This window comes from Lynx canadensis, chromosome D1, assembly GCF_007474595.2.
Source record: "Lynx canadensis isolate LIC74 chromosome D1, mLynCan4.pri.v2, whole genome shotgun sequence".
Classification (NCBI taxonomy): Eukaryota; Metazoa; Chordata; class Mammalia; order Carnivora; family Felidae; genus Lynx; species Lynx canadensis.
The window spans coordinates 103972076-103997137 of record NC_044312.2 but is presented as its reverse complement, the minus strand read 5'-3'; the positions used below and the strand labels follow the sequence as shown (position 1 = coordinate 103997137).

The window sequence follows — 25062 nt, the reverse complement described above, 5'->3', positions numbered from 1 at the left end:
TATCTCTTCATACCCTTGATGAAAGATGATATTAACAAAACTTAATTTTTTTCCTACCTGATAACCTCTTTATATGTATTCTGTTAATCCTTAAAATGATCCTACTGGATAAGATTGTTTATTGTTTTCATTCACATACAATATACTATATACTACCTAAAGACTCTTTATACACACTCTCAGCAGTTCTCACAACCACATATGAGATAGGGGTCTTAACCATTTTTATCCAGGAAATAAAATATGTAAGGCTCAGGAAGGAGGTCAAGTAACATACCCAAAGGCACACACTAACAAGTTAGGGAGATCCTAAGTACATATCTACATGACACTAAAGACCATTAATTGAAAATACACCTTCTCATATGTATGCTTGGCATTGCCCAGAAAACTAAAACAAATTCTGTCAAAAACTGACTATTTTCTCAAGTCACGCATAATTTAAGTGCAAAAAAAGAAAGGAGAACTGACTTCTGTTAAATAGTTAGGCCTAGTTTTGGTAAGATCATCACTTATGTTATATACCAGGAGTGACGACCTTCATTTAGAACAGCATTCTTCAAAAATGGATTTCTAGGTGGAACAGTTTTATAAACGGAATTATCACATGTGACCATGAAACAAGGGAGAAACTAAAATATTAAAACAAAAACAGAATGGAATTAATAATGAATTTGTAATGCCTTTCAAAGGTAGAAGTAGTGATGAGGCTCCCTCCCAACTTAGAGCATTTGCATCTAGGTTCAGATAAAGAAATATTCAGCTGTGCTGTGGTCTCAGGGGAGGGAGAACAGTCTTGAGAGCAATATCAAGACATTGGGGTCAGGGGATGATAAAGGAGGAAGATTGATGTTTTAAAATCTAGCCCTGGATTAAGCCAGTTAAGAAGAGAGACAACATTGTATCACCACCCACAATGAATTGTTTATACTGGAGGACTCTAGAAGAAATAGACTAACAACCGCCTTCCTAGCAACAATTTTTCTGTATTCCCCTTATCAACAGGGTGAACTGTATCACTGAACAAGGAAACATGAACTCTGGCTACCTTGGCTGCTAAGAAATTCTGAGAAAAATCTGTGACCCATGTGTAGGAAGAATTTAAGTCATCTGGCATGCACTTTTATTCTTATTCCTGGCTCTCCTCTGCATCCCAAACTTGTGTCTCTTACCATTCTTTATTACCATGCGTATTTTATATATCTTTGCAAACTGCTTGTGTAATGCCCGAAGTTCCGAAACCTCCCACAAAAGTCCACCAGAGTCGTAAGTCAAAGCCAAGCGGCAAGGGTCGTTTATTGCAGGTTCGAACCTGGTCCTCTGCGCACTCGTCGCCGGTGACGCAAGAGGCCACGATCAGGGTTGGTACAGCGTTTTTATAGACAGAGACAAATAGCACAGGGGAGGTTTCAAATTATGAGGGGCCTGATTAGTTGATTTTAAAGTAAGGACATTTGTTGTTCTCTGATTGGGCGTCCCTTGTCTGTCCTTTGGCGGGAAGGCTTTGTCCGTTACTTGTGGCGGGAGGAAAAAAGGGGGAAGGGGGAAGGGGGTAGGGTAGGTGGGGAATGTGCTAAGCAAGCAGGTTTACAGAAGCGAGAAATGCCGGTTAGTTTATGTATAATCACTCATTCCATTACATATCAGACTACATTTAGGAAGGTTTACAACCCATTCTACTACACAGCGGGTTGCATTCAGGAAAGGCCTCACAATGCTCGTAGCAAACCGCAAGCAAAACAGACTTCTCAGCAATTGTATTTCTTACCAAAGATCCATAATAAGCAGAAAAGAGAACCTGGCTTTAAACTAAGGCAGGGCTGTCATTTGGATTGTTCCTTTCATTTGCTCAAATATTTGGGAGCAAAAGAGAATATAAAAATGTCCAAGAGTTGGGGCGCCTGGGTGGCTGAGTCAGTCAAGCATCTGACTTCGGCTCAGGTCATGATCTCATGGTCCATGAGTTCAAGCCCCGCGTCAGGCTCTGTGCTGACAGCTCGGAGCCTGGAGCCTGCTTCGGATTCTATGTCTCCTTCTCTCTCTGCCCCTTCCCTGATTGTGCTCTCTCTCTGTCTCTCTCTCTGTCTCTCTCTGTCTCTCTCTCAAAAATAAATAAACATTTAAAAAGAAAAAAAGAAAAAAATGCCCAAGACTTTGCGTTACACACCAGGTTGGTGTGTTTGGAAGTGAATTGGTCACGTAGGCTGCTGATCTCTCTGACTTCTGCTCCATTCCCACCCATCCCCCTACTCTGTAGTCCTCCTGGACTTCTCCCCATCATTCTCCCAGTTTTGCCTCTGTCTCTGTCTCTCTCTGCCTCTCTGTATCTCTCTCTCTGTCTTGGAGGACCGCCCTGACCCCCTAGTCCAAGTTGAGGCCCGCTAGTGTGTTCTCTTAGCACTCCATGCTTCCTTTCCATACCCTTCATCACTGTTCCACGTCTGTCTTCCGATTTGACTACAGTCTCCATGCCTGACACACCCTGTGTGCACAATAAATTTTTGTGAGGATGCTAATACTCAGGCCACATCCCAGAAAGCCTTTAGAGAGCTGTAAGTGACCTACCAGTGACTAACCCATTCCACTCCCCGTTTTTCACAAACAAAGACTTGAAGCTCTGGGGGGTGGAGTCCTTTGCTAATGGCTCACAGCTGTAGGGTGAAAGCGTCCCTTTTCCAGCCCCACAGCCCTTCCCTGTGGTTCCACAACAGCTGGCAGCTGCCTGTCAGCAGCTTCTCAGCCAGGAGGTAGAAGCTTGCTCTAAGGGAGACCGAGGTGTGGGCTTCGGTCTGGCAGCTCTGAGTCCTGTTTTCGGGGAAATCACACCACTTCAGCTCTGCTGCAGGAATTTCGGGGCCAGGGACACTTTCCTCCTTCCCAACATAATTACAATGCCTCAGTGCAAGAAATTGGAGAGGAGACGTGTGGCCTGGCTGTTTGCAAACCATGTTCCAGGGGATCCCAGGGATCCTGCACAGGCCTTTTCCAAGAGGTGGGGAGGAGATGAAGCCACTGAGCTCTGGGCCCCGGCTCTTGTTCAATCCACAATCCATCAAGGCAGCTCCTTTCTTTCTTTCTTTCTTTTTTTTTTTTTACATGTTTTATTATTTTTTTAAGTTTATTTATTTATTTTGAGACAAAGAGAGAGAGAGAGCGCACAAGTAGGGGAGGGGCAGAGAGAGAGAGAAAGAGAGAGGGAGAGAGAGAATCCCAAGCAGGCTCTGCACTGTCAGCACAGAGCCCGATGTGGGGCTCAAACTCACGAACCGCGAGATGATGACGTGAGCCAAAGTCAGATGCTTAACCCACTGAGCCACCCAGGCACCCCTTGTACATGTTTTAAATATTAGCTTCCATGTAAACTTGCATTTGAAAGTATATTTCCATTGGTAATATTATATTTATAATTCGTGGATTTAAGGGGCGCCTGGGGAGCTCAGTGGGTTGAGTGTCTGACTTCAGTTCAAGTCATGATCTCACAGTTTGTCGGTTCGAGTCCCACGCTGGGCTCTGTTTTGACAGCTCAGAGCCTGGAGCCTGCTTCAGATTCTGTGTGTGTGTGTCTCTCTCTCTACCCCTCCTTGTGCTCTGTCTCTCTCTGCCTCTCAAAAATGAATTAACATTAGAAAAAAAAACAACTTTTTTTAATCCATGAACTTAACACAGTCCTCTAACTTTGTGAATGAAGAGGTGACAGGCCAAGGAAGAGAGGCGATAACAAGACTGATTTTCAAGCTTAAGTCTCCTGACTCCTGGTGCCTCGACCGTGCACTTTTCTCTCCACACACACACTCACACACACTCACACGCTCTCACACAAACATATACACTCACGCACACTCACATACATTCACACATACACACACACTCACAATACTCGCTCACACGCACACTCATACACAATCACATAACTTATAAATACACACACCAGGGAGGTGAAGGGAAGTGAAGGGAAGGGGGGCAGAGATGGCTACCGGATGTTAACATCCTGCTCCCAGTAAAGTTGGTCTCAGGCCTTTCTCTACCCTGGACCCCAGGGCTCCTCATCTTTCCTTCTCTCCATCCTACTTGTGCAGTGACCAGCTCTCTTTCCCTCTCCCCACTCTAAGCAAAAGTTCTGTTGTGGTCACTTTGTGAGACCAGCCGTCCTTCATCTTTGGGGGGGTGCGGGGAGAGGGAAAGGCAGGGCACACCTGGACCCTGTGCTCTTCCAGGGGAAACAGCGTTGTTCCTTCTGGAGAAAGGACTTGGGTGAAGGAGTTCTGTCACGGGAAGGAGGGGTGTGATAGCAGGCAAGTTTGCTTCCCAGGGCCTGATACCACAGTTCATGCGTAGCCACCCACTCTGTCTGTGGGGAATCAACCACTCAGAATAACCACGACGGGGCAGAAGGTGGCTGGCCAAGCTGAGTCAACCTGGGTGGCATTCCGCCCCCCTGAGGTACACAGGCAAAGATACATTTCTCCAAACAGAAAGATTCAAGTTCAAAACCAAGAAAGGGAAATATTTGAGTGCCAGAAAGAGAACTTGGAATCAGAGCAGTTGGAGGGAGGAGAAGAGCTGTGGCTAAGGGGCTTTCTGACCCAGCTGCCCACCTCCAAGCAGGGGTACTGGGGCATGAAGGACTGTGGGAGGTGATCCAGGCCACTGGGTTGGTGCACAATGTTCAAGGGGGTGGGGAGGCAGTGCTGGGAATCAAGAGATGCGGTCTGTCTCCCCCACCACCTGTGAGACTGCCACCCACTTGCCTGTGAAAATGGTTGTGATGCTTGCCATCTTCCAAGAGATATCAGAAGCCTGGGCCTGTGTTCACACAAATGTGGGGACTGCCTTCACACAGATGGCAAACCGAGAAATGAACCTAAATGCCGGTCCAGTAGGAGTATCAGGCCTCAGCAGAGACAGACTGAAAACCTGGGAGAGACTCCTTCCCAAGCCAGAGCAAACTGGCCTCCCTCAGCAAGCCCCAGAGGGAAAGCAGTTCAGGAGTCATAAGTTACAAACCACACGAGGAAACAAGCCAGCAGCAAGAGGAAGTAGCAGCAGGAACAACAAGGAGGCAAATGTACATGCTGTGACCCATATGGGACAGAATAATCCCAACATTTATTAGTCAAAGATCACCACTGTGGCTTTCAACCAAAGCACGGTAATTGAATTGCAGAGCCGTGGACTATGCGTCATTCAGATGTGGCAAAGGAGCTCCACAAACCGTTACTTTATAGATGCAGAAACAGAGATTCAGAGAGGGGAAATGACTTGTCTGAGGCCACCAGCAGGTTAGCAGCAGATGAGGAACAGAATCCAAACTCCAGATCTAGCCCTGTGCCACTTTTGCTCCACGATGCCCTAGTTGCCCAGGTAGGCATGAAAATCGTAGCTTCAAGAGAGGACCAGGAGAAAGGAGGGACAGAAAGACCTTCTCAAGACCTGGGAAGCCCCAGAACCAAGGACCCGGCTCTCATTAGCCAAGCTCAGATTTGGCTGTGTGATAACTAGAAATTTTAAATAAACCCCATTCTATCTTTTGTTTTGCATTCTGCTGACCTGTTTCTCTTTCCTCTTCTGCTTCTCCCTTCCTTAGTCCTTGTCCTGACTGTCAGCATGATAGAATTATCATCAGAATTGGGACAGGTCAGTTCTGATAGTTTCTCCTTCCTGCCCACTCTCCAGTCAGGCCCTGCTTGTGCACTGTGTATAAGGATCAAGGAGAGGGGAAAGGGAGAGGGGAGTGGGGAGACCTGATACCTTCAGGCCAGCCTCACTAGCTGCAGGTACTTGGCAGGGATGGGGGTGACGGGGAGTATGGAAGTTCACATGGGTTCAGCCCTACAGGGCCCAAGCTTTAAACACCAGCTCAGACATAAATAAGGCAACAGCTCTTGGCCCATACAAGCATCCCCTCGGGCTTTCAGAATTCATTTGTTATGTAGGACACTAGGCTCACACAATCCCAGATTCACCCAGGATATAATTGTAGATCAGAAAACCAAATTATTTTACAGTAAGAACTAATAGCACACAGTAGGTCCAGAGTAAGTGCTCAAAAATATTGGTATAAAGTGAAATAAAAGTCCTATAATAATGTTGCTCTGGCTTGAATACTCATTCCCAGCCATTTGTGGCCTGATTTTCCAGAGACGTGTTTGAGAATTATTGTCACCTTTGTCTGCTTTATTTATTTACTTACTCATCCGATAGTAACAAATATTGGTTGAGCACCTGCTATGTACCAGATACTGCACTAGATCCTGTAATACAACAAGAAGCAAAAGGACACAGTGTCTTCCCATAAAGAGTTCACAGTTTCCTAGAGGTAACTAGAGGATGACTAGAGGCCAAACAAAAAGGTCATTAAAGTATACAGTGACAGGGGTGCCTGGGTGGCTCAGTTGGTTAAGCATCCGATTTTGGCTCAGGTCATGATCTCACAGTTCATAGGTTTGAGCCCCGCATCAGGCTCTGTGCCGACAGCTCAGAGCCTGAAACCTGCTTCTGCTTCTGTGTCTCCCACTCTCTCTGCCCCTCCCCAACTTATGCCCTGGCTCTGTCTCTCTCTTTCTCTCTCTCTCAAAAACAAAAATAAAAACATTAATGCTCTACATTAATTAACGTTTCATTGGGAGGTACAATCCTAGGGCAGCCAAGGTAAAGGGGCAAGGAAACTAAGGCAGGGATGGAGACAAAGCAAGCTAAGGGGGTATGTTACTGAGCTGATCACAGCTTAAGGAAAGACACAATTGTTTAATCATGCGTATATCTTTAGACAGACCACACGAAGCCCCCTGTCCTCCAAACAGTCCAGTGGAAGGAAGAGAAAGTGATTTGTCAGATCCCACCTATCTCTTGTAACTAATGCATTCATGTTCACTGGCACATGGAATGAAGTCCTCTGTACTTCTGAGTTGCATTTTCCAGATTTTCTGGCCAACTACTGGAGAAGCCATATCCCATGGCCATGGCCCAGTGCTTTAGCTGAGCTCAAAAGTGAAGAAGGAGCCAAAGTCTCTTGGGGTCCAGTAGTGTTTAGGGTCTCCAGATACAATATAGCATGTCAAAAGACAGCTCTGTACTTTGAGTTTGCCTCCACGACACCCGCTAATAAACATACATGGTTAGAAATTTCTTGAGCACCTGGGTGCCTCAGTCGGTTGAGCATCCAACTTCGGTTCAGGTCATGATCTCGTGGTAGACTGGTTGGAGCCCCGCATCGGGCTCTGTGCTGACAGCTCAGAGCCTGGAGCCTGCTTCGGATTCTGTGTCTCCCTGTCTCTCTGCCCCTCCCTAGTTCGTGCTCTGTCTCTGTCTCAGAAATAAACATAAACATTAAAAAAAAATTCTTACATATTTCCACCCTTCAACCTTCCCTGCCCCAATCCCTAGTAAACCCTATTCTACTTTCTGTCTCTATGAATCTGCTTATTCCAGGAACCTCATGTAAGTGAAATCATACAGTATTTGTCCTTTGGTGTCTGTCTAGTCCCAGTGTTGACAGGCCTCAAAATGCTGGCATAAAATAATTGCTGGGATGTGGACTCTTACATTGGATTTCCCTCCTAAATGGGATGTCTTGACCTGTTTGCTCCATCATCTCAGAGCCTGTAGGTCTCTGCCAATGACTGTTCTGGAATCTCATGAATAGAGTTCTAAGACTGCAAGTTTCTTACTATATTTGTTTTTTTATTCACTTATTTTTCCAACAAATATTTACTGACCTACTATGTGTCAGATGCTCTTCTAGGGAAGACTGGTATTCATGTGGTTAGGTTGTTAAAATATTGAAATATATTCCTCTTGTAGGTTAACAGATGCTTTTCCAAACCTGCCAAGTACCCTATCTTCTGTGGTCCCTGCCCCAGAAACCCTGATATTCTCCATGATCCACCAATAAAGGAATAACTGGGCCAATAGGAGGCCTCTAGGACCCTCAAACTATGGTCCTCACCCATTCTGATTAGTCAGTAAACAGAATAGACTTAGCCATACTCCCACAGGACTTTCAGGATGGTGAGCATATAAGCCAACCACCTTCCCTTGCTTGGATCTGGTATACAGGATCACTGTCAAGATGACCATAACACAAAAGTCTGATCTCAGTCACCAAAGGGTCAAATGGATCAATCTGGGTTCAGTTGAAGAAAAAGCTTTCTGAGAATCAGAATCAGAACTGTCTGTAGATAGTAGGTAGGGAACCACTCTGCCCTGGAGGCATCTAAGCAGAGTTTGCATTGTATTGGATTGTAAGACTGTATTGGAGAAGACTCAAACCTTGGCTGGGAGATCAGGTCCTTTCCAATTATGGGATTCTATGACTCTAAATTGGGCATCAGTAAACTACAGACCACAGCCAAAATCCAGCCCCCACCCCTGTTTTTGTAAATAAAGATTTATTGGAACACAGCATTTCCATGCATTTATGTATCATCTACTTTTGAACTACAAGGGCAGAATTGAGTAGTTACCACAGAGGTCATTTGGTTGCAAAGCCTAAAATTTTTTACTCACTAGCCATTTACAGAAAAAGTTTGTCAACCCCATTCTAAAAAATCCCTAGGATGAATTCTTTGACAAAGCAACCAATCACTTCTAATTACCTGTGTCATTAATCCAGATTGGTATGGCTACTAGGTTGCTTTCCTTAAAATGATGCATGTCTTTGTTTAGGATATTAATAAAATATATTCAGGCAATCCCTCTGAGTCAATATGACTTCCCATGCTGTCAAATGGATGAGTAGAAGAAAGTCAAGCTCCTGAGATGCTTTAACATTTCTTTTCTCCTATTTCCATGTGAAAGGTTTGAACTACAGTGTCAACCTGAACATGGCAGCAAGCTCAACAAAGCTGAAAGCAGATACATACTGAGCTCCTACCTAGGTCATAGGGAACTTTATATGGACGATTGCTTTACATGGATGATTTTACAACTTCATCTGTTACACACAGGTAGATGCTACTGTTTCTGTTTCATAGTAGAGGTGATGGAGGCTTAGGGAGGCTCCCGAACTTGCCCAGTCACATATGGAGCCAGGGTGTTGCCTACATTTCAAGTCTGAAAACTCTGTTTCACATCCATGTTTGTCAATCCAGAAGGTACTTTGAGTGACTGTACAAACCCCAACAAAGTCTAAAGATTGAATGGACCCACAACACAGCCCATGCTCTTAATGTCACATTTAGATCACCAAAAAAATAGTAGAGAGACAATAGGAATATTTCAATGGAGGACCCAAACTCCCAAGTCCACATAATTCTGGAAGAACCACCTCACCTAACTTGCCTGTTTTACCTTAACCTGTTCATGATTATTTCAACTAAAAAGAAAAATGTCTCTGTTCAAAGTCACTTGAAGATTGTGTGGTTAAAGAGGGAAAGATTGAATGGTAGACTGGTTTTGTGTTAACAAGTAATGAGACAAATAGAGAAATATAAAATCTGCCAGCAGTTGACTCAGGTCAAATGCCACTCAGTTACTTCTTTTGTTCAGATAGTCCTCAAGGAGGAAGTTACATGACAGGAAAGAGTTGAGAACTAAGAATTCAGGACACAGAGAAATCCCACTGTGTTCCAGCCCTGTTATGTGCAAAGCCCTTTGTGTGAAGCTGCTTTCAGCTGAAGGAGAATACAAGAGTACTCTTCATATTAGGCTGATGTCATTAGGAACCCTGAAGGCAGATGGGAAGGGAGAATGGGTTGGTCCTAACTGCTCTGTCTCTGCAGAGCTTAGCTTGGAGAGCAGATGGAAAGGGGTGGGGACCTCTAAGGGCTCGCTCGGTCACCCAGACTCTTAAAAGAGCATCAAATTTGGCATTGGCTACTCCAAATATGGTGCCTACAAAGATTGCTTGACAAATAGATGCTCAATAAGTGTTTGTTTAATGGGTGGATGAAACAAGCTTCCATTCGAATGTCCTGGAAAACTGTGCAGGGAAGGATTCAGAGGCAGCCTCAGAGATCAGCAAGAATGGATGGTGTGACTGCTGACTGGTGTCTGCCATGATGTGAAATAAGGAAGCACAGCCTGAAGACGGAGTCAGAATTTGTATCTTCTTAATGCAGTGGAAATGTCATCTTACATCACAGACTGTGTCCCTCAAACCTACATATGGAAATGGCAAAGAAAAAAGAGCAGAAAGGGAATAGTTGATGAGGATAAAAAGCACTAGAAAAATCGGAAGAGTGGAGGGAAGAGTGTCAACACAGAAAAGAAGGAAAATGGCATAGGCTGCCAAATCCTGGCCTAGCTTTCAGTGGGAATATGCAGAATTTCACACGAGCCTTCCGTTTTTATCAACCAGATTAAAAGGATTTGAGGAACTACAGTGTTCTTATTTTGGGGTCAGACCACAAACAATGCTGGTGAAAACAGTCCCAGAGGGGAAGGAGATGACAAGGCAACTCTCAAAACATCAAGTTAGCAATCAACTGTTCAGGAAAGAAAATGTTGTCACTGTGTTAACTGATACCTCCTGGATTTTCCAGAACCAAGTTTATTCTAGAGTGTATAAAAGTTATTGTTCCCTGATCCGTTCATTTGGTGACCATTTGGCAGGTTTCCTGGCTCCCTGCTAAAAATAAGAAATGGATTGGTCCCTGCAAACACAGCCAGAATTTCCTGCCCGTGTCAGACCACAGGTGAAATGCAGAGGTCGGAAACACCTGGACCAGCTCCAAGCCCACACAGAACTGAAGCTCAGACATGAATCATGGTTTGGCTCAGAAAGTTGCACGTGCTCAAACTGAGAAAGAAAGCAGACGTGGGACTTCCCTCTTACCTCTTTCTGGGGGAAGTGAAATCTCTCTTCTGCACAGAGATGCCAGCCTTTGTAGAAAAGTTTCCTTTTTCTTCTATAGACCAAAGTTGCGTTTGTCGGCCCTGGAGAGTAGCGATCTGGAGAGTTTCCGCGATTGCATATGCATTTCAGCACAGGCAAAAGCAGAGGAAGTTGCTGGTGAGCAGAGTAAAGCAAGAAAGGAATGGGTGAACCCCTGTTGTCCAAGTCTCATGGCCACTTCCTCCCACCTGACCACCATGAGCAGCTATTCTTGAAGGTAGCATGCAAATTCAGGCTGTATTGGAATTCCCATCTTTTACACTTCTCTTTTCATTGTTTCCCCGTGAACAGAAAAGAGAACTTCCTCGAACACGGCAAAGAGTCATAGGCTTTAGATCATTACAGGTATATAGAGATTCCAAAAAAATAATCAGTATCTTTTGTTTCTTAAATGAGTCCTTGCTGCTTATTTTCCTGAGTACAAAAGCAACAATTATTCAATACCCATCCCTGTGTTTGGAACTCGGTAGATTCTCACTAAAAATGTGCCAAATACGTGAAGCTATGCTCATTTTTGAAAACTCAAAAAACACAGAAAAGTAAGAAGGAAATTTTTACATAATCTATAAAACTTACCAGCAAGATATCATTGCTGTCAATGGGTTAATGTATTATCTCTCAAATGGTATCTATGTACATAGTGGAGGTCACACTGAAAGTCTGTTATGCTTTTATCACTTCACTTTACGGCATAAGAATGTCTTTTTTTTTAAGTTTATTCATTTATTTTGAGAGAGAGAGTATGAGCAGGGGAGGGGCAGAGAGGGAGAGGGAGAGAGAGAGGGAGAATCCCAAGCAGGCTCAGCATGCTCAGCATAGAGCCAGATGCAGTGCTCAATCCCTGTGAGATCATGACCTGAACCAAAATTAAGAGTTGGACGTTCAGCCAACTGAGCCACCTAGGCACCCACGGCACAAGAATTTCTTATGTTACTGAAAGTTTTTGAAAATATGATGATGATGGCTGTAAAATATTTTGTGATAGGGATGCAATCTAATTTCACTCTTATCAGCTCTTTTAGCTATTTTCCACTTTCTGCTATGGTAGAAATGAAGAAGACAGTTCAAACACATGATGGCTGGGTGTTCAGAGATATAGGAACACCTGAATAGAGAATTATCTATATTCACCTTGCTTGTATTCTCATCGCAGAAGAGTGAAAACTCAACAGGATCTATCACCGGGCAAACAGAACGTAACAAATTGTCAGCGTGTCTCCAAAACCGTGTAACATGTGAGGGTTTTCTCATGATGATGAACTAGCCCCATGACAGTCTGGAGAGGAGTGTGTGGGAATTTCAACAGACTTACCAGAAATGCTTGAGGGCACTCAGCTCTAATTTTTCTAGTCCTAGGATCGCCCTACTGAGCTACAAATTTATAACTAATTCATTTATAAATTAGCCAGGACATCCCATGAACAAGCTTTCTTCTCTGACCAAATATAAACCAGACACTCATTCATACATTAATCCCTCTTGGATATAAGTAAATTCCTCCAAGTATGATAACCTAGGCATGAATAAACCCAGAGCATCACCAAGGTTTTAATAATAACTAGTGAAGTTCAACCTGTGAACCTAGACCACTGGCCTCATTCTATCTGAAGACACCTGTCACTGCATCAGCGGCAATATTATGGTCATTCATTTCCCTGAAACATTTCCCAGGACATGTACAGGTGATAGTGTAGTGATACCTGTAAACTGAAATAAGACATTTTCTTTTTTTCTTTTTTCCCAATACTTTTAAATTTTATTTATTTATTTTTATTTTGAGAGAGAATGAGAGAGAGAGAGAGAGAGCAAGAGGCGGAGGGGTAGAAGGAGAGAGAGAGAGAGAAAGAAAGATTGAGAATCTCAAGAAGGCTCTATGCTCAGTGCAGAGCCCAACTCATCACTCGATCCCACAGCCTTGGGATCATGACCTGAGCAGAAATCAAGAGTCAGACACTCAACCAACAGCCACCCAGGTGCCCTGAAACATGATGTTTTCAACCTCAGCACTGCATCTGGTTTGTGATCTGATTTTGGGGGCCACGAGGGTACACTTGTGAGCTTCCTTAGTTCCCTTGGATCCTTTGGCTACCACTGAATGTGCTAAGAGGCACCTTACTGGTCTCAAAGAAGTAATGGAGCTGGGCTTCGATTAATCCTGCTACCAGATCAGTGGGTCTGGAAACACTGTTCCAAAGTATGGAGTCTAACAGACATAGTATTAGCACACAAAAGGAAATTCATGAAATTATGTTCTCCTAATGATAGAATGGATGAATTGTTGCTTTAAAAAAATGAGTAATAAAGATCCACGTTCTTTTTTATGCACCTATACTGAGCACATGAACTTAACAGCAGAACGAAAAAGTAAAACTATAACAACAGGTACCAACTTATTGCTAACGATACACACACAGAGGATGTAGAAGTGTGTAAATACATACACATATGTTTCTTGGCCACTGTCTGCTTTTGATAGGTCAAAATCTAGATTATAGTATAGATTTTCTCTTTGTTTTAACATTTCTACCTGAAAGGAAACAACACAGTGTGGGGACCACTTGCCTTCACTCTGAATGCTGAGGACGATGCAGACGGAGGTTCACGGAATCCGCTTCAGGTCCCTTCAGCTCTGCTTCAGGAAATAGCACCGCCAAAGCCTATACTATTAGGCTTGTAACAGTAGAACTCCACAGTCCTTGTGTCCAAGATTTTCAGTCTTTTCTTGTGTGTGAATTGCCTTTACCCTCAGGTGAATGGGAAACCCAGCCCTCAGCCTTGACCTACAGCTACTTGCCTAGGTAAGGCGGAGGCAGTGTGTCTCAGCAAGGATGATGCTACCATTCACCTCTGCATTTACAGTAAAAGGAAACTAGTATTGGAGTCCCAGGGGAGAGCAGTTCAGGAAACTAAAACATCAAGAGAGTGAGCAAAAAGCAAAACGAGAGCTTTCTTTCAAAGCCGGAAATCTCCCATGGAGGAAGCACTAAGACATGCGGTCGCACTTTTTCTGAGAACCCACCGTGGCTGCAGAGTAACCAGCCTGGGACTGGGGGCTGTGGGGGGCAGTGAGGGTGGTTAACTGGTAAGGATAAAGCTAGGACAACATGATTTTCTCAAAGTCCTGATGGACCTTAGTATTCCATTTGATTCTCATTTCCCCATTTTGCAATTAGATCAGCCCAAAGAGGAACTGGTGGCTTTAGGGGAGCTGCTATATGTGTTTTGTTTCAGCAACTGCCTTCTTTCCCATCTGTTCGGTTTGCACCAAGCTCGCTGGCCGCTCCTTAGGGCTGGCGTGTGCCCGGGGGCTTCTGAGCCATGAACAGCCTCAGGGGTGCTATCCTCTTGTGGGCACTGGCAGCGTGGGCTAAAACAGATAAGTCTCTGGGTGAGACAGATGAGACCGGATTTCAAAAATGCAAGAATACCTTAAAACTACCTGTTCTGGAAGTCTTACCGGGAGGTGGCTGGGATAACCTGCGGAATGTGGACATGGGACGGGTGATGGACCTGACTTACAGGAGCTGCAGGACCACGGAGGATGGACAGTACATCATCCCCGACCAAGTCATCAGCATCGCCCAGAAACAGACCAATCTGGAGATGAACTCCGAAGTCCTGGAGTCCTGGGTGAATTACCAGAGCAGCACCTCCTACTCCATCAACCTGGAGATCTCCCTTTATTCCAAGGTCAACGGCAAGTTCTCCTCTGATTTCCAGAAGATGAAGACCCTTCAAGTGAAAGACCAAGCCATAACAACCCGGGTGCAGGTGAGAAACCTGATCTACACAGTCAAAATCAACCCGGCTTCAGAACTCAGCTGGGGCTTTAAGAAGGAGCTCATGGACATCTGTGACCGCCTGGAGAACAACCAGACACGGATGGCCACCTACCTGGCAGAACTGCTGGTCCTCAACTACGGCACCCACGTCATCACCAGCATGGATGCTGGGGCTGCTCTCATCCAGGAGGACCACATCAGAGCCTCGTTCCTGCAGGACAGCCTGAGCAGCCGTACTGCCCTGACCGCGTCCGCCGGTGCTGCCTTCCAGAACATCGTGAACTTCAAATTTGAGGAGAACTACACTTCGCAGAACACCCTCACCAAGAGCTACCTCTCCAACCGAACCAACTCCATGGTGCAGAGCATCGGAGGGCTTCCTTTTTACCCAGGCATCACCCTCCAGGCCTGGCAGCAGGGCATCACTAACCACCTGGTGGCCATCGACCGTGCCGGCCTGCCTCTGCATTTCTTCATCACCCCCAACATGCTGCCCGAGTTGCCGGGGCCGCTCGTGAAGAAGCTGTCGAGGACGGTGGAGGCTGCCGTGAGACACTATTACACATTCAACACCTACCCTGGGTGCACAGATGTCAATTCACCCAACTTCAATTTCCAGGCCAACACTGATGATGGCTCTTGCGAGGGAAAAATGACCAATTTCTCCTTCGGAGGAGTTTATCAAGAATGCACCCAGCTCTCTGGGAAGGAGTTTGTCCAACTCTGCCAAAACCTGGAGCAGAAGAATCCGCTCACTGGTGATTTCTCATGCCCCTCTGGCTACTCCCCAGTCCACCTGCTGTCCCAGATCCATGAGGAGGGTTACAACCACCTGGAGTGTCTGAGGAAGTGCACCCTCCTCATCTTCTGCAAGACTGTGTGCGAAGATGTGTTCCGGGTGTCAAAGGCTGAATTTAGGGCTTTTTGGTGTGTGGCCAGTGGGCAGATACCAGAAAACTCAGGACTGCTTTTCGGGGGCCTCTTCAGTGGTAAGAGCATAAACCCTTTGACGAATGCACAGTCGTGCCCTGCTGGCTATTTTCCACTGAGACTTTTTGAAAATCTCAAGGTATGTGCCTCTCAGGACTATGAGTTGGGCTATAGGTTTTCAGTCCCCTTTGGCGGGTTCTTCAGCTGTGCAGTGGGGAACCCCTTGGTGAATGCTGCCATATCCGGAGATTTAGAGTCACCTTCTCTAAGAAAGTGTCCCGGGGGCTTCAGCCAACATCTCGCCCTCATCAGTGATGGGTGCCAAGTGTCCTACTGTGTCAAGGCTGGGCTGTTCACAGGAGGGTCTCTGCCCCCTGCCAGACTCCCACCTTACACCAGGCCACCCCTCATGAGTCAGGCTGCCACCAACACTGTCATGGTGACCAATAGCGAGACTGCAAGCTCCTGGATTAAGGATTCCCAGACCCACCAGTGGAGGCTGGGGGAGCCGTTAGAGCTACGCAGGGCCATGAGGGTCATCCATGGGGACAGCAGTGGTCTGTCGGGAGGGGCGGCAGCTGGGGTCACAGTGGCAGTCACTGCTGCCCTGGCAGCCACCGTCACCCTGGCCATCTACGGCACCCGGAAATACAAGAAGAGGGGATACCAGGCATTGGAGGACGAGACGCAGAGTTTGGCTGCAGGCACGGCAGCACCTGGAGATGTCCCCGACCGAGAGCAGGAGCAGAGTCCAGCCTAAATTTCTCCCAGGAAACATTTCTCTCATCTCTGGCCAGAACCACAAGCATGCCTCTCCTTCCTTCTTTCTCCACTTCTGCCTGAGGACTGCAGCAGCAGGTGCAACAAAAGGCAGGTATAACTTTGTGACTTCCTTAGGGCCTTGGGCCAGGAAATGAACAGAGAGCTCTGTGGACAGGGGTTGGGGTGGGGGAGGAGAGCACATGTGACTTTTTAAGCAAAAGTCATCAGGGGTAGGGGCTAAAACACAAAGAGGGTGTCTTTTCTCTGTGTGCATCATGGATTATCTTCATCTGAATATATGTGAAAAGAGAGGAGGGAGCATGTTAATATTTGGATTTGGAGACCATGCGTTTAATCTGAGGTCAGCCACAGTTTCCAATTCATGAGCTATAAGAATTTCTGCCTGTACGTGTTACCCTCCCTCTGTTCTGTTTTGTTTTTTTTGTTTTGTTTTTAATCTCTCTGGATTTCATGCTCCTGGAGGCTGAATGATCCCCTGGAAGACCCAGGAGGTCCCATGTGGCCTCTGATTTTCAGCATAGAGGGCTCTGTACTGATGGACTGGGTCCTTACAACTGTATCTAAACAGAAAGATGCTGTCTCTCCTAAGTCCATGTTTTCCAACTTTCCAACCACAATTCAGACTTACTCTGACCAGACCACTCTTGGCCTTCAGACTAGTGTCATAAAGTCCTCAAAAACAGATTTTAACTTATAATCTTCTATTAGGAGGTCAAGGGAGAAGGGATGGTTTGGAGAAAAGGCATGAAGAAAGAAAGGGTGAAAATTGGAAAAGATCCTGGTGTTCAGGGTAACTGGAATTCTTACCCATAACCACCTACTTGGCTTATGGAGCTGCAGATTTGGGTAAAACAAGCGTTCCATTTTCTCAGTCTCTGTTACCAGAGTACCGTCCTTTCTTTTTCCATGAGTGGTCCTTCCCCTTCCTGTCCTTGTATCACGTGTACACATCCCCAAATACACACGTGCACATACCTCCACAACCCCCCTCCCCCGGCCTCCTAGCACACACACACACCCCAAACACAACCCCACTCCCAACTCCCCCAAACACACACACCCCAAACACACAGAGCCATAGACACACACACACACACACACACACACCACATTCCAACAAAAAGTCTGCATTTCTCTAGGGGTGGGAGATAAAAATGCAAAAGTCAAAGTAAGCCCACACCCAAGTATTATTTCCTCCCTAAAACCAAAACAGAGTAGAAACTACCAATTATGTATCCTACCTTTGTTTTTTGTTTTTTGTTTTTCCAGCAGAAAAGGGACTGATATGATCAAATCCCTGTTTTTAAATGAAGCAAAAAAAGGCACCCAGCACCCTCTGTGACACATGTATTTCAGTCCCAGGCTGACTTCCCTCAGGCATCTAGAGGGATGCATGCCTGTTACCTGGCATTTGGGGCTTTGACCAATTTTAATACCAATCTTACTGAATTATAATGAATAGGGTGAGTCTATTAATACTTCTCCGCAACATCTTTTTTTCTAATTTTCTTTTTTATTAAGTAAACTCTACCCTAGATGTGGGACTCCAACTCATGATGCTGAGACCAAGGGTCACGTGCTCTACTGACAGAGCCAGCCCCTTCTCCACAAACTTTTTTTTTTTTTTTTTATTTTTGGGACAGAGAGAGACAGAGCATGAACGGGGGAGGGGCAGAGAGAGAGGGAGACACAGAATCGGAAACAGTCTCCAGGCTCTGAGCCATCAGCCCAGAGCCTGACGCGGGGCTCGAACTCATGGACCGCGAGATCGTGACCTGGCTGAAGTCGGACGCTTAACCGACTGCGCCACCCAGGCGCCCCTCCACAAACTTTTTAATAGTTACACAACTCTTCACCAAATCCAATGTCATTAATGAGCTCATTTCCATGAAGGATAATCTGTCCTCACCTCGTTAACATTCACAGTCGAGAGCTTAGGTTCACATAAGTCCTGAGGAGCCTGAAGATCCCAGCCTGTGGGAAGATGGGAAGGAGGTTCCTTGTCCGCCTCCCACTGTGAATACCAAGCGAATCACAGAAGGTGAGCCCTGCCCCCCCACCCCCCACCGCCAGCCACAGGCACTGATTTCTACATCCTCTTCTCTGAACCCTGCCTCTTAAGCATTAAAATATTCTCTTAAACCTGTGGGTGTTTTGTGGGTAAATTTCAGCTGAGCTAACCGCTTTTCTGCAAATTCCCCGTGAACCCCTTGAAGATTACGGAGCCTGAGAGACAACAGTCCAGCTACAGGCTGCCAGACTTTGTGCTAACTGCCCTTGGAAATAAAAGTTCTTCACAAACTTCTGTTTCTCACAGAGTTGCACATAACCATGCATTAAAAATGTGGACCTAGGGGCGCCTGGGTGGCTCAGTTGGTTGAGAGACTGACTTTGGCTCAGGTCATGATCTCGTGGTCCGTGAGTTCGAGCCCCACATCGGGCTCTGAGGTCGGGCTCTGTGCTGACAGCTCAGAGCCTGGAGCCCACTTCGGATTCTGTGTCTCCCTCTCTCTCTGCCCCTCCTTCACTCATGCTCTGTCTCTCAGAAATAAGTAAACATTAAAAAAAAATTTTTTTTTTTTAATGTGGACCTAAGGAACACTGTCCGGCTGCTCATCCACAGGAAATGAGAACGCAGGGCTTTGCAGTTTGCAATCATCCTTTTGCCAAGTCAGCACCTGGAGAGGGGAGTTCACAGGCTGTTTTCCTGATCTGTGAGCTCAGACTGGGCGCTGCGGGAAGGCTCACCCCAGCTTCCACCCAAACCACACTCCCCAGACTCTCAGAAATAGAGACACATGTGGGTGACAAAGGCAGCTTTGTGTTTGCATTTTGTGTTTGTGTCTGTGTGAGCATCAGGATGATTAATACTACACATGTATTTGACACACAACAGCCTGTCAACTATTGAAACCTATGCTATATTGTCGGGTGGAGGGCACTGTAAAAAGCAAACATTCATGTTTTTTAAGCCGGTCTTTCCCCCACAGATTCGCTTGCATTTCCCCTGCCATGCGGTCTCTTTCTTTTTTTTTTTTTTAAATTTTTTTTTTTTCAACGTTTATTTATTTTTGGGACAGAGAGAGACAGAGCATGAACAGGGGAGGGGCAGAGAGAGGGAGACACAGAATCGGAAACAGGCTCCAGGCTCTGAGCCATCAGCCCAGAGCCTGACGCGGGGCTCGAACTCACGGACCACGAGATCGTGACCTGGCTGAAGTCGGACGCTTAACCGACTGCGCCACCCAGGCGCCCCCATGCGGTCTCTTTCTTGAGAGGAACAAGCAGTCAGGTCAGGTCCCTTGGTCAAATGTGTGGGTGGAAAAGATATGGTGGGGCTGCCGAGAAAGAAGGGAATCCCCTGCCCCCAGTCAGTGGAAGGACTTGTGGTTGCTCCCAGACTCGGAGAGGTGCCCCAAATGCCTCATAGGCGCCCTGACCTACAAAAAGCAGAAGGGGAACAGCAATTTGTGGTTGTTCATTTGCCATTTATTGTTCTGCACATACACCTCATGAGCACCAGGTGGCGATGTCCTCTCACAGAGCAACACCAAGGACTTCACAACACATCGGTTAGTTTTTACATTAGGGCATTCACCTTCCCTCTCCCAGAAAACCCCCACGCAAATGCCAGTGACCACGGACAAGGATAGGGGACAGGCCCCTTCCTGTACCACGCGGGGTCTCCTCCCTCCCCTCTCATGCACACGACAGTGCAATACCAGGACAAGTACTTTTGACCAAGTGTAAAACCACAGAGAAAGTCCAAGTTCTACAAAAGGGCAGGAGAAAGGGTATGAAACACAAAGGCACGCACAACCACATATACACAATTGACCTCTAAGGGACAGGCATCTGACAGAGTTTGTCTGCAATCCCATTTGTCATCCCTGGAGACTCAGGAAGGGGAAAACCAGGCAGCTGGTGGTCCGGCCATGACAGGCAAGGCATGGGGTTCCCTGTGCAACCCAGGGAACAGAGCAGGAACAACACTGGTGGGGAAACGTCCCGTGTCCCAGGGATCGGTGCTCAGTACCTCCACTGGCAGGGTGCTCACTGCGCCTGAGACCGTGCCTTTCTAGGCTGGCACAAAGGGCAAAGGGCTGCCTCCCCCCTGCCCCCCGCCTTGCTTGGCACAGCGTTAAAAGGAAATTCAAGATCCTTCTGCCCAGAAAGTCCCACCGAAGGGCAGCACAAGGAGGAGGTACCCCCTGCTGAGCATCCTCAGGGAGGAAAAGAATGGGGGGTACAGACACGGTCGGCATCCTAGGGGTAAGGTCTTGAAGGTATTAAGACTTACCCTCGAAGTGGTATTACCCCTGGCACACCGCCTGCCTTCCTATCCATTCTCTGAGTCCCCTTCCTTCTTTTCTTGGCTGTCCCCTTCCCCACCCATACCTTCTGCCCGAGGCAGGGAAATCAGCCTGTCCCCGCTGCCATGGCCAGTTGTCAAACCTCATTTGCCTTCTTTCCCCACCTCCTGCTCCAGAGCTGTGTGTTTCTACCCACTGAAACTGTGTGTTTCCTCATCCCTGTGGGTGAGAAGCTCGGCAGACACTTGACCCAGGTGCTGAAGGGCAGAGATGGTACTAGGGGTGCAGTGAGGCTGTTCGATGACCTCTGGGACAGGGTGGCCTGGCAAAGGGCACGGTTCGGGGGGGAGCGGATATTAAATGCCTCAGCCATGTCTCTTCCGTTGAGTTCAAGTGTTTCCTCCTGACTGGCAGGAAACTGTGCCCTGTGGTGCAGTGGACTCAGGCCCAATCTCCTGGTCCGCTGGTGAGAGAAGATGGTGGCCGGCTGACCTGAGAGCTGAGTTGTCAGGAAGTATTCCTCTCGTCAGAGCTCCCTCTGCTGGAGCCAGTCAGCAACCCGACAGCCATTCAGAGAATAAGGAAAGGCCCAGCACCAGTACCTCCCAAGGAACTGGGCGACACTCAGGTGCATCCACTGGCCACACCAATGTCAAAATGGCTTCAGGCAAACAGCAAGCGGCCACGGAGCCAGCTCTCAGGAAAGCCTGGCTTCAGGTTCTAACTTAAGTACCATTTTTGAAGGTTCTTTTGTTTCCATTTTTCTAGCATCAAAAACCTTCCAAATATTATGAAATATATATGGATATATATACGTCAAACCCCCAAAACATGAGGTATATAAATTCAAATTAGTATCCAGAGGAACTTCCCCCAAACACATAGTTCAAAGAACCCACTTTCAAAGGGGGAATTGGGTTTCCTTTCTTGATCCCCCTTCTCTTCTCCCTGACCCCCAATTCATTCCTTAAGGGAAGTGAAAAGCAAGAGGAATATTGGGGAGGGGACAGACAGAGTCTTGGGACACAACCCAAATGCAGGTTGGACTAGACCATGATGTGGTCCCAACCCTGTTGGGAATGAGCTAAAAAGTCTGCCTCCATGCTCTAGGTCAATCTGTAATAGATGAGGGGCCCAGCCCCCTCTGGGCTCTGATTAGCAAGCGTGCATGGAGACAGATCGAAGCCCTCATAAAAACATGACCGGATAGACTGGTTTAGATACGGTCTTGAAAGAGATATAAAAAGGGGTCAGTCCAGTCCTCACCTGACACATCTCCCCAAGCACTGTTCCCTGGGGGCATCTAGAAAGATGCATGATTGTTACCATTTGGGTCCAAGTTTACTGTGGAAATGGGTTGGCAAAGGGTGAAGAAAGTCAAGGAACCACAGCCTGGCTGTTTGAGCCCCATCAGAGCTGGAGTTTGACAGTTTGCAAAACAGAATGGGAGAACAGGATGGGACTGTCCACCAACCTGGCCCAGTGGTGCACACTCGAGCACACACACACACATATGAGCATACATAGATGGCACAGAACCCAGCCTGGGCTCTACTCACAGTGACTTGATGAAACTCATGGAATCTTTGAGCTGGTCTGGGATGAGTTGGGAAGAAGGCTATGGGCTCCTCTCCCTGAGGACAGTTCAGATGCTAAGTGGGATGCAGACTCTGGTCTGATCAGAGAGGGGCTGGAAACATCATGGGATGCCAACCCAGAGAGGAATCCCAGAGTCCGTCCATCCACACAAGAGAACCAGATGCCTCTTTGGACAGGTCGAAGATGTGAGGAGGGAGGGCCCAGAGAGGCCAAGGACTATTCTGAGAGCCGAGTGTGCTCCCAGAAGCCTTTGCTTCTCTGACCCTCTTGGTGAGAAGTGCTTCCTCGCTGAACACCGAGGCATCGACATCTGATGTCACAGCAATTTAGCGGTTCACCCCTTTGCCCCCCAATCTTGCACAGTGAGAGCTCCTCGCCTCCAGAGGAGGAGAGAAAAGCAGAAACTCCGCTCTCAAAGCAGAGTGGAAGCAGCAAGAAGCCAGCTGAGGCATTGAACCTCAGGCTTCACAAGGCCAAGGTATGGAGTGCCCACGCTCTGTCCATACCCTAAGTGTGCTGACCGTGCCCCTACTCAGGGGGGCGGGGGGGGGGGGGGTTTTGCCTACCCAGCACCGAAAACTCCATGGGAACAGACCGAGGATGGCCCTCATCCCATGTCCCCTTTGTGGTGGATGAGGTTTATGAATGACATCACCTTATTCATCTCCCTCCCCGCTGTGGCCAGGAGGGATGGGGAATGGGGATAGGACAGAGCGGGAAATGAGGGGATTGGGAGGGCATGGCACCAACTTCCACCTCGATTCTCCCACTTCCTGCCCTGTGGTCCCCGCGGCCCCTCCTGGCTCAAAGACCCTCCAGCTCAGTCCCTCTCCTGGGTAGTGCTGTCCTCGGAAATGCCCTGGGCAGCCAGCTCAGCCAGCACATTATCCAGGTAATTGGCATCTGGGTAGCCGTGACCCGTGAGATTAGAGCCAAACTCTGTCTTGTGGTGGACCTCGTTCCAGATGACGGTGTCTGACTCGCCGGTGGTGCTGGAGGTACCGATGGCAAAGATGAGGCGGCGATCCCAGGCCACAAGCAGCAGCTTCAGCACCTGAGCGAGGGGAGGCAGGAGACCAAAGGCAGACATTCAGTGTTGGTCAGAAACTATGTCTTGATGGTGGGGTCTTCCCAAGGGTCCATGTCTTCTGGCATCAGGATGCCCCCAGCGGCACAGTGAATAGACAGAATTTGGGGGTGGAGTCAGGGAGCCGCAAGGTAAAGTCTTGGGTCTGTCACCAACTAACTGTGTGACCTTGGGCATATTCTGTCCCCTCTCTGGGCCTTAATTGCCTTACTTACAAAATGGCAACGCTCTGATCTGCTAAATGGTACGAGGGCTTTCATAGCAGTGCCTGGCACCCACACCTCAACAGATGTTAGTTAGCTACAGCAGCCTGGCTAAAAGACAGGATCTAGGAATTCGAGGCACTCACGATCCAAGAGCTTCTGAAGCGTGTCCGCCATTTCCTCCACCGCCCGAATGCGGCATTAGTGCACCCTCAGCTAGTGGTGTGGCAGAGCTCTCCGGTGACATGGTTGAAGTGGGGTGACCTCTGCCAGGCCATTTCACATTCATTTACTCACCTGGTCCACACAACCACACATGGAGGCAGATCTGGCGGGGGCTACTATTGTCTCTATTTCATAGGTGAGGCCCAGAGAGGTGTTCGGGCTTGAAGAGTGTTCTCATTCAGCTAAATTTTTAAAAAATGGCCGTGGAGTAAGACAAGGGCCTAACACCCTACCCAGCATGAAGACGGCCGATAAAAGCGACCTGGATTCAAAAAAGAATGACCGTCGACACGCTATGGGCTGGAGGTGGGGAACTGTAAGAGTGGTAATACCAACATGAAGTAATGGCACATGGTAGAGATACGATCGACCCTCCCCCGAGGGTTTACTTACTACGTAGCAAGCACTGGGTCACGTACCAGTGACAACAACTCGACAAGACAGGTATTCTCCTTATCTCCTTTCTACACACGAAGAAGCTCAGAAGATAAAGACTTGCCCTGTTCGTCCAGCTAGTACATGGCAGAGGGCCTAGACTTCAGGACTGCCTGAACTTACAGTCCGTGGTGTGAGTTACTACTCTGTTGACTCTCAGATGTGGATCCATACAGAATTCATGGGGGAAGATGCTTCTGAACTGTCGGAGAGGAGGGGGGAGATACAGCTGACCCTGAACAACACGAGTTTGAACTGTGCAGGTGCACTACACGTGGTCTTTTTTTTACAGTATAATATAAAATATAATATATATATAATACATAAAAATATAAAATATAAATATTTTCACAGTATGATACTTATGATTTTCCTAACAATATTTTCTTTTGCCTAGCTTACTTTATTGTAAGAATACAGTATATCATACACACAACATACAAAATACGTGTTAACTGGCTGCCTATGTTGTCGGCAAGGCTTCTGGTCAACAGTAGACTGTTAGTGGTTAAGTTTTGGGGAAGTCAAAGTTATATGTGGATATCAGCTTTGGGAGGATAGAGGTCAGCACCTCTAACCCCTGAGTTGTTTAAGGGCCAGCTGTCCGTTAATAGAAAAGGACATGTAGACACACACAGTAAATGAATATGAGCCAAGGCATGTGTAATTATAACAACAGCTGTCACCATGCTGGGCATTTTACAAATGCTACTTTCACTTAATTCTTAACAACATCCTGTCCACACAGATAGAAATCATAACCACTGTTATATGGATCCAGAAACTAAGACCTCAGAATGTTCATCTTTATGCCAGTCCCCACATCTGGTAAATTGCTAAAGTAGGACTCGAACCCAGGCCAGTTTGTCTC

General features: G+C 47.0%; 2 protein-coding genes and 2 long non-coding RNA genes across 4 annotated transcripts in view; 2 read left to right on the top strand and 2 right to left on the bottom strand.

Moving 5' to 3' along the window:
* Positions 1-11162, bottom strand: part of LOC115525685 — a 37812-nt gene extending 26650 nt beyond the window's left edge. Inside the window, exon 1 of the long non-coding RNA XR_003972429.1 lies at positions 10775-11162. This is a non-coding gene — a long non-coding RNA (uncharacterized LOC115525685). The remainder of the gene's footprint in view (positions 1-10774) is intronic.
* A 2898-nt stretch (positions 11163-14060) lies between these two features.
* Positions 14061-18630, top strand: MPEG1 (macrophage expressed 1). The gene has a single exon (XM_030332304.2). The coding sequence runs from the start codon at positions 14153-14155 to the stop codon at positions 16304-16306; it is 2154 nt and encodes a 717-aa protein (XP_030188164.1). The 5' UTR covers positions 14061-14152; the 3' UTR covers positions 16307-18630.
* Positions 18631-19589: 959 nt separating this feature from the next.
* LOC115525174 lies at positions 19590-24592 on the top strand. Its single transcript, XR_003972321.1, has 2 exons — positions 19590-22719; positions 23207-24592. It is a non-coding gene; the product is annotated as an uncharacterized LOC115525174 (long non-coding RNA).
* The window catches only part of DTX4 (deltex E3 ubiquitin ligase 4), a 32586-nt gene continuing 30585 nt past the window's right edge, over positions 23062-25062 (bottom strand). Inside the window, exon 9 of the mRNA XM_030332212.1 lies at positions 23062-23295. Coding sequence (XP_030188072.1) covers positions 23062-23295 — 234 coding nt within the window. The remainder of the gene's footprint in view (positions 23296-25062) is intronic.

Excerpts from the sequence above, each read along its gene's own strand:
- MPEG1 (XM_030332304.2), top strand. The coding sequence starts at position 14,153 with ATGAACAGCCTCAGGGGTGCTATCCTCTTGTGGGCACTGGCAGCGTGG.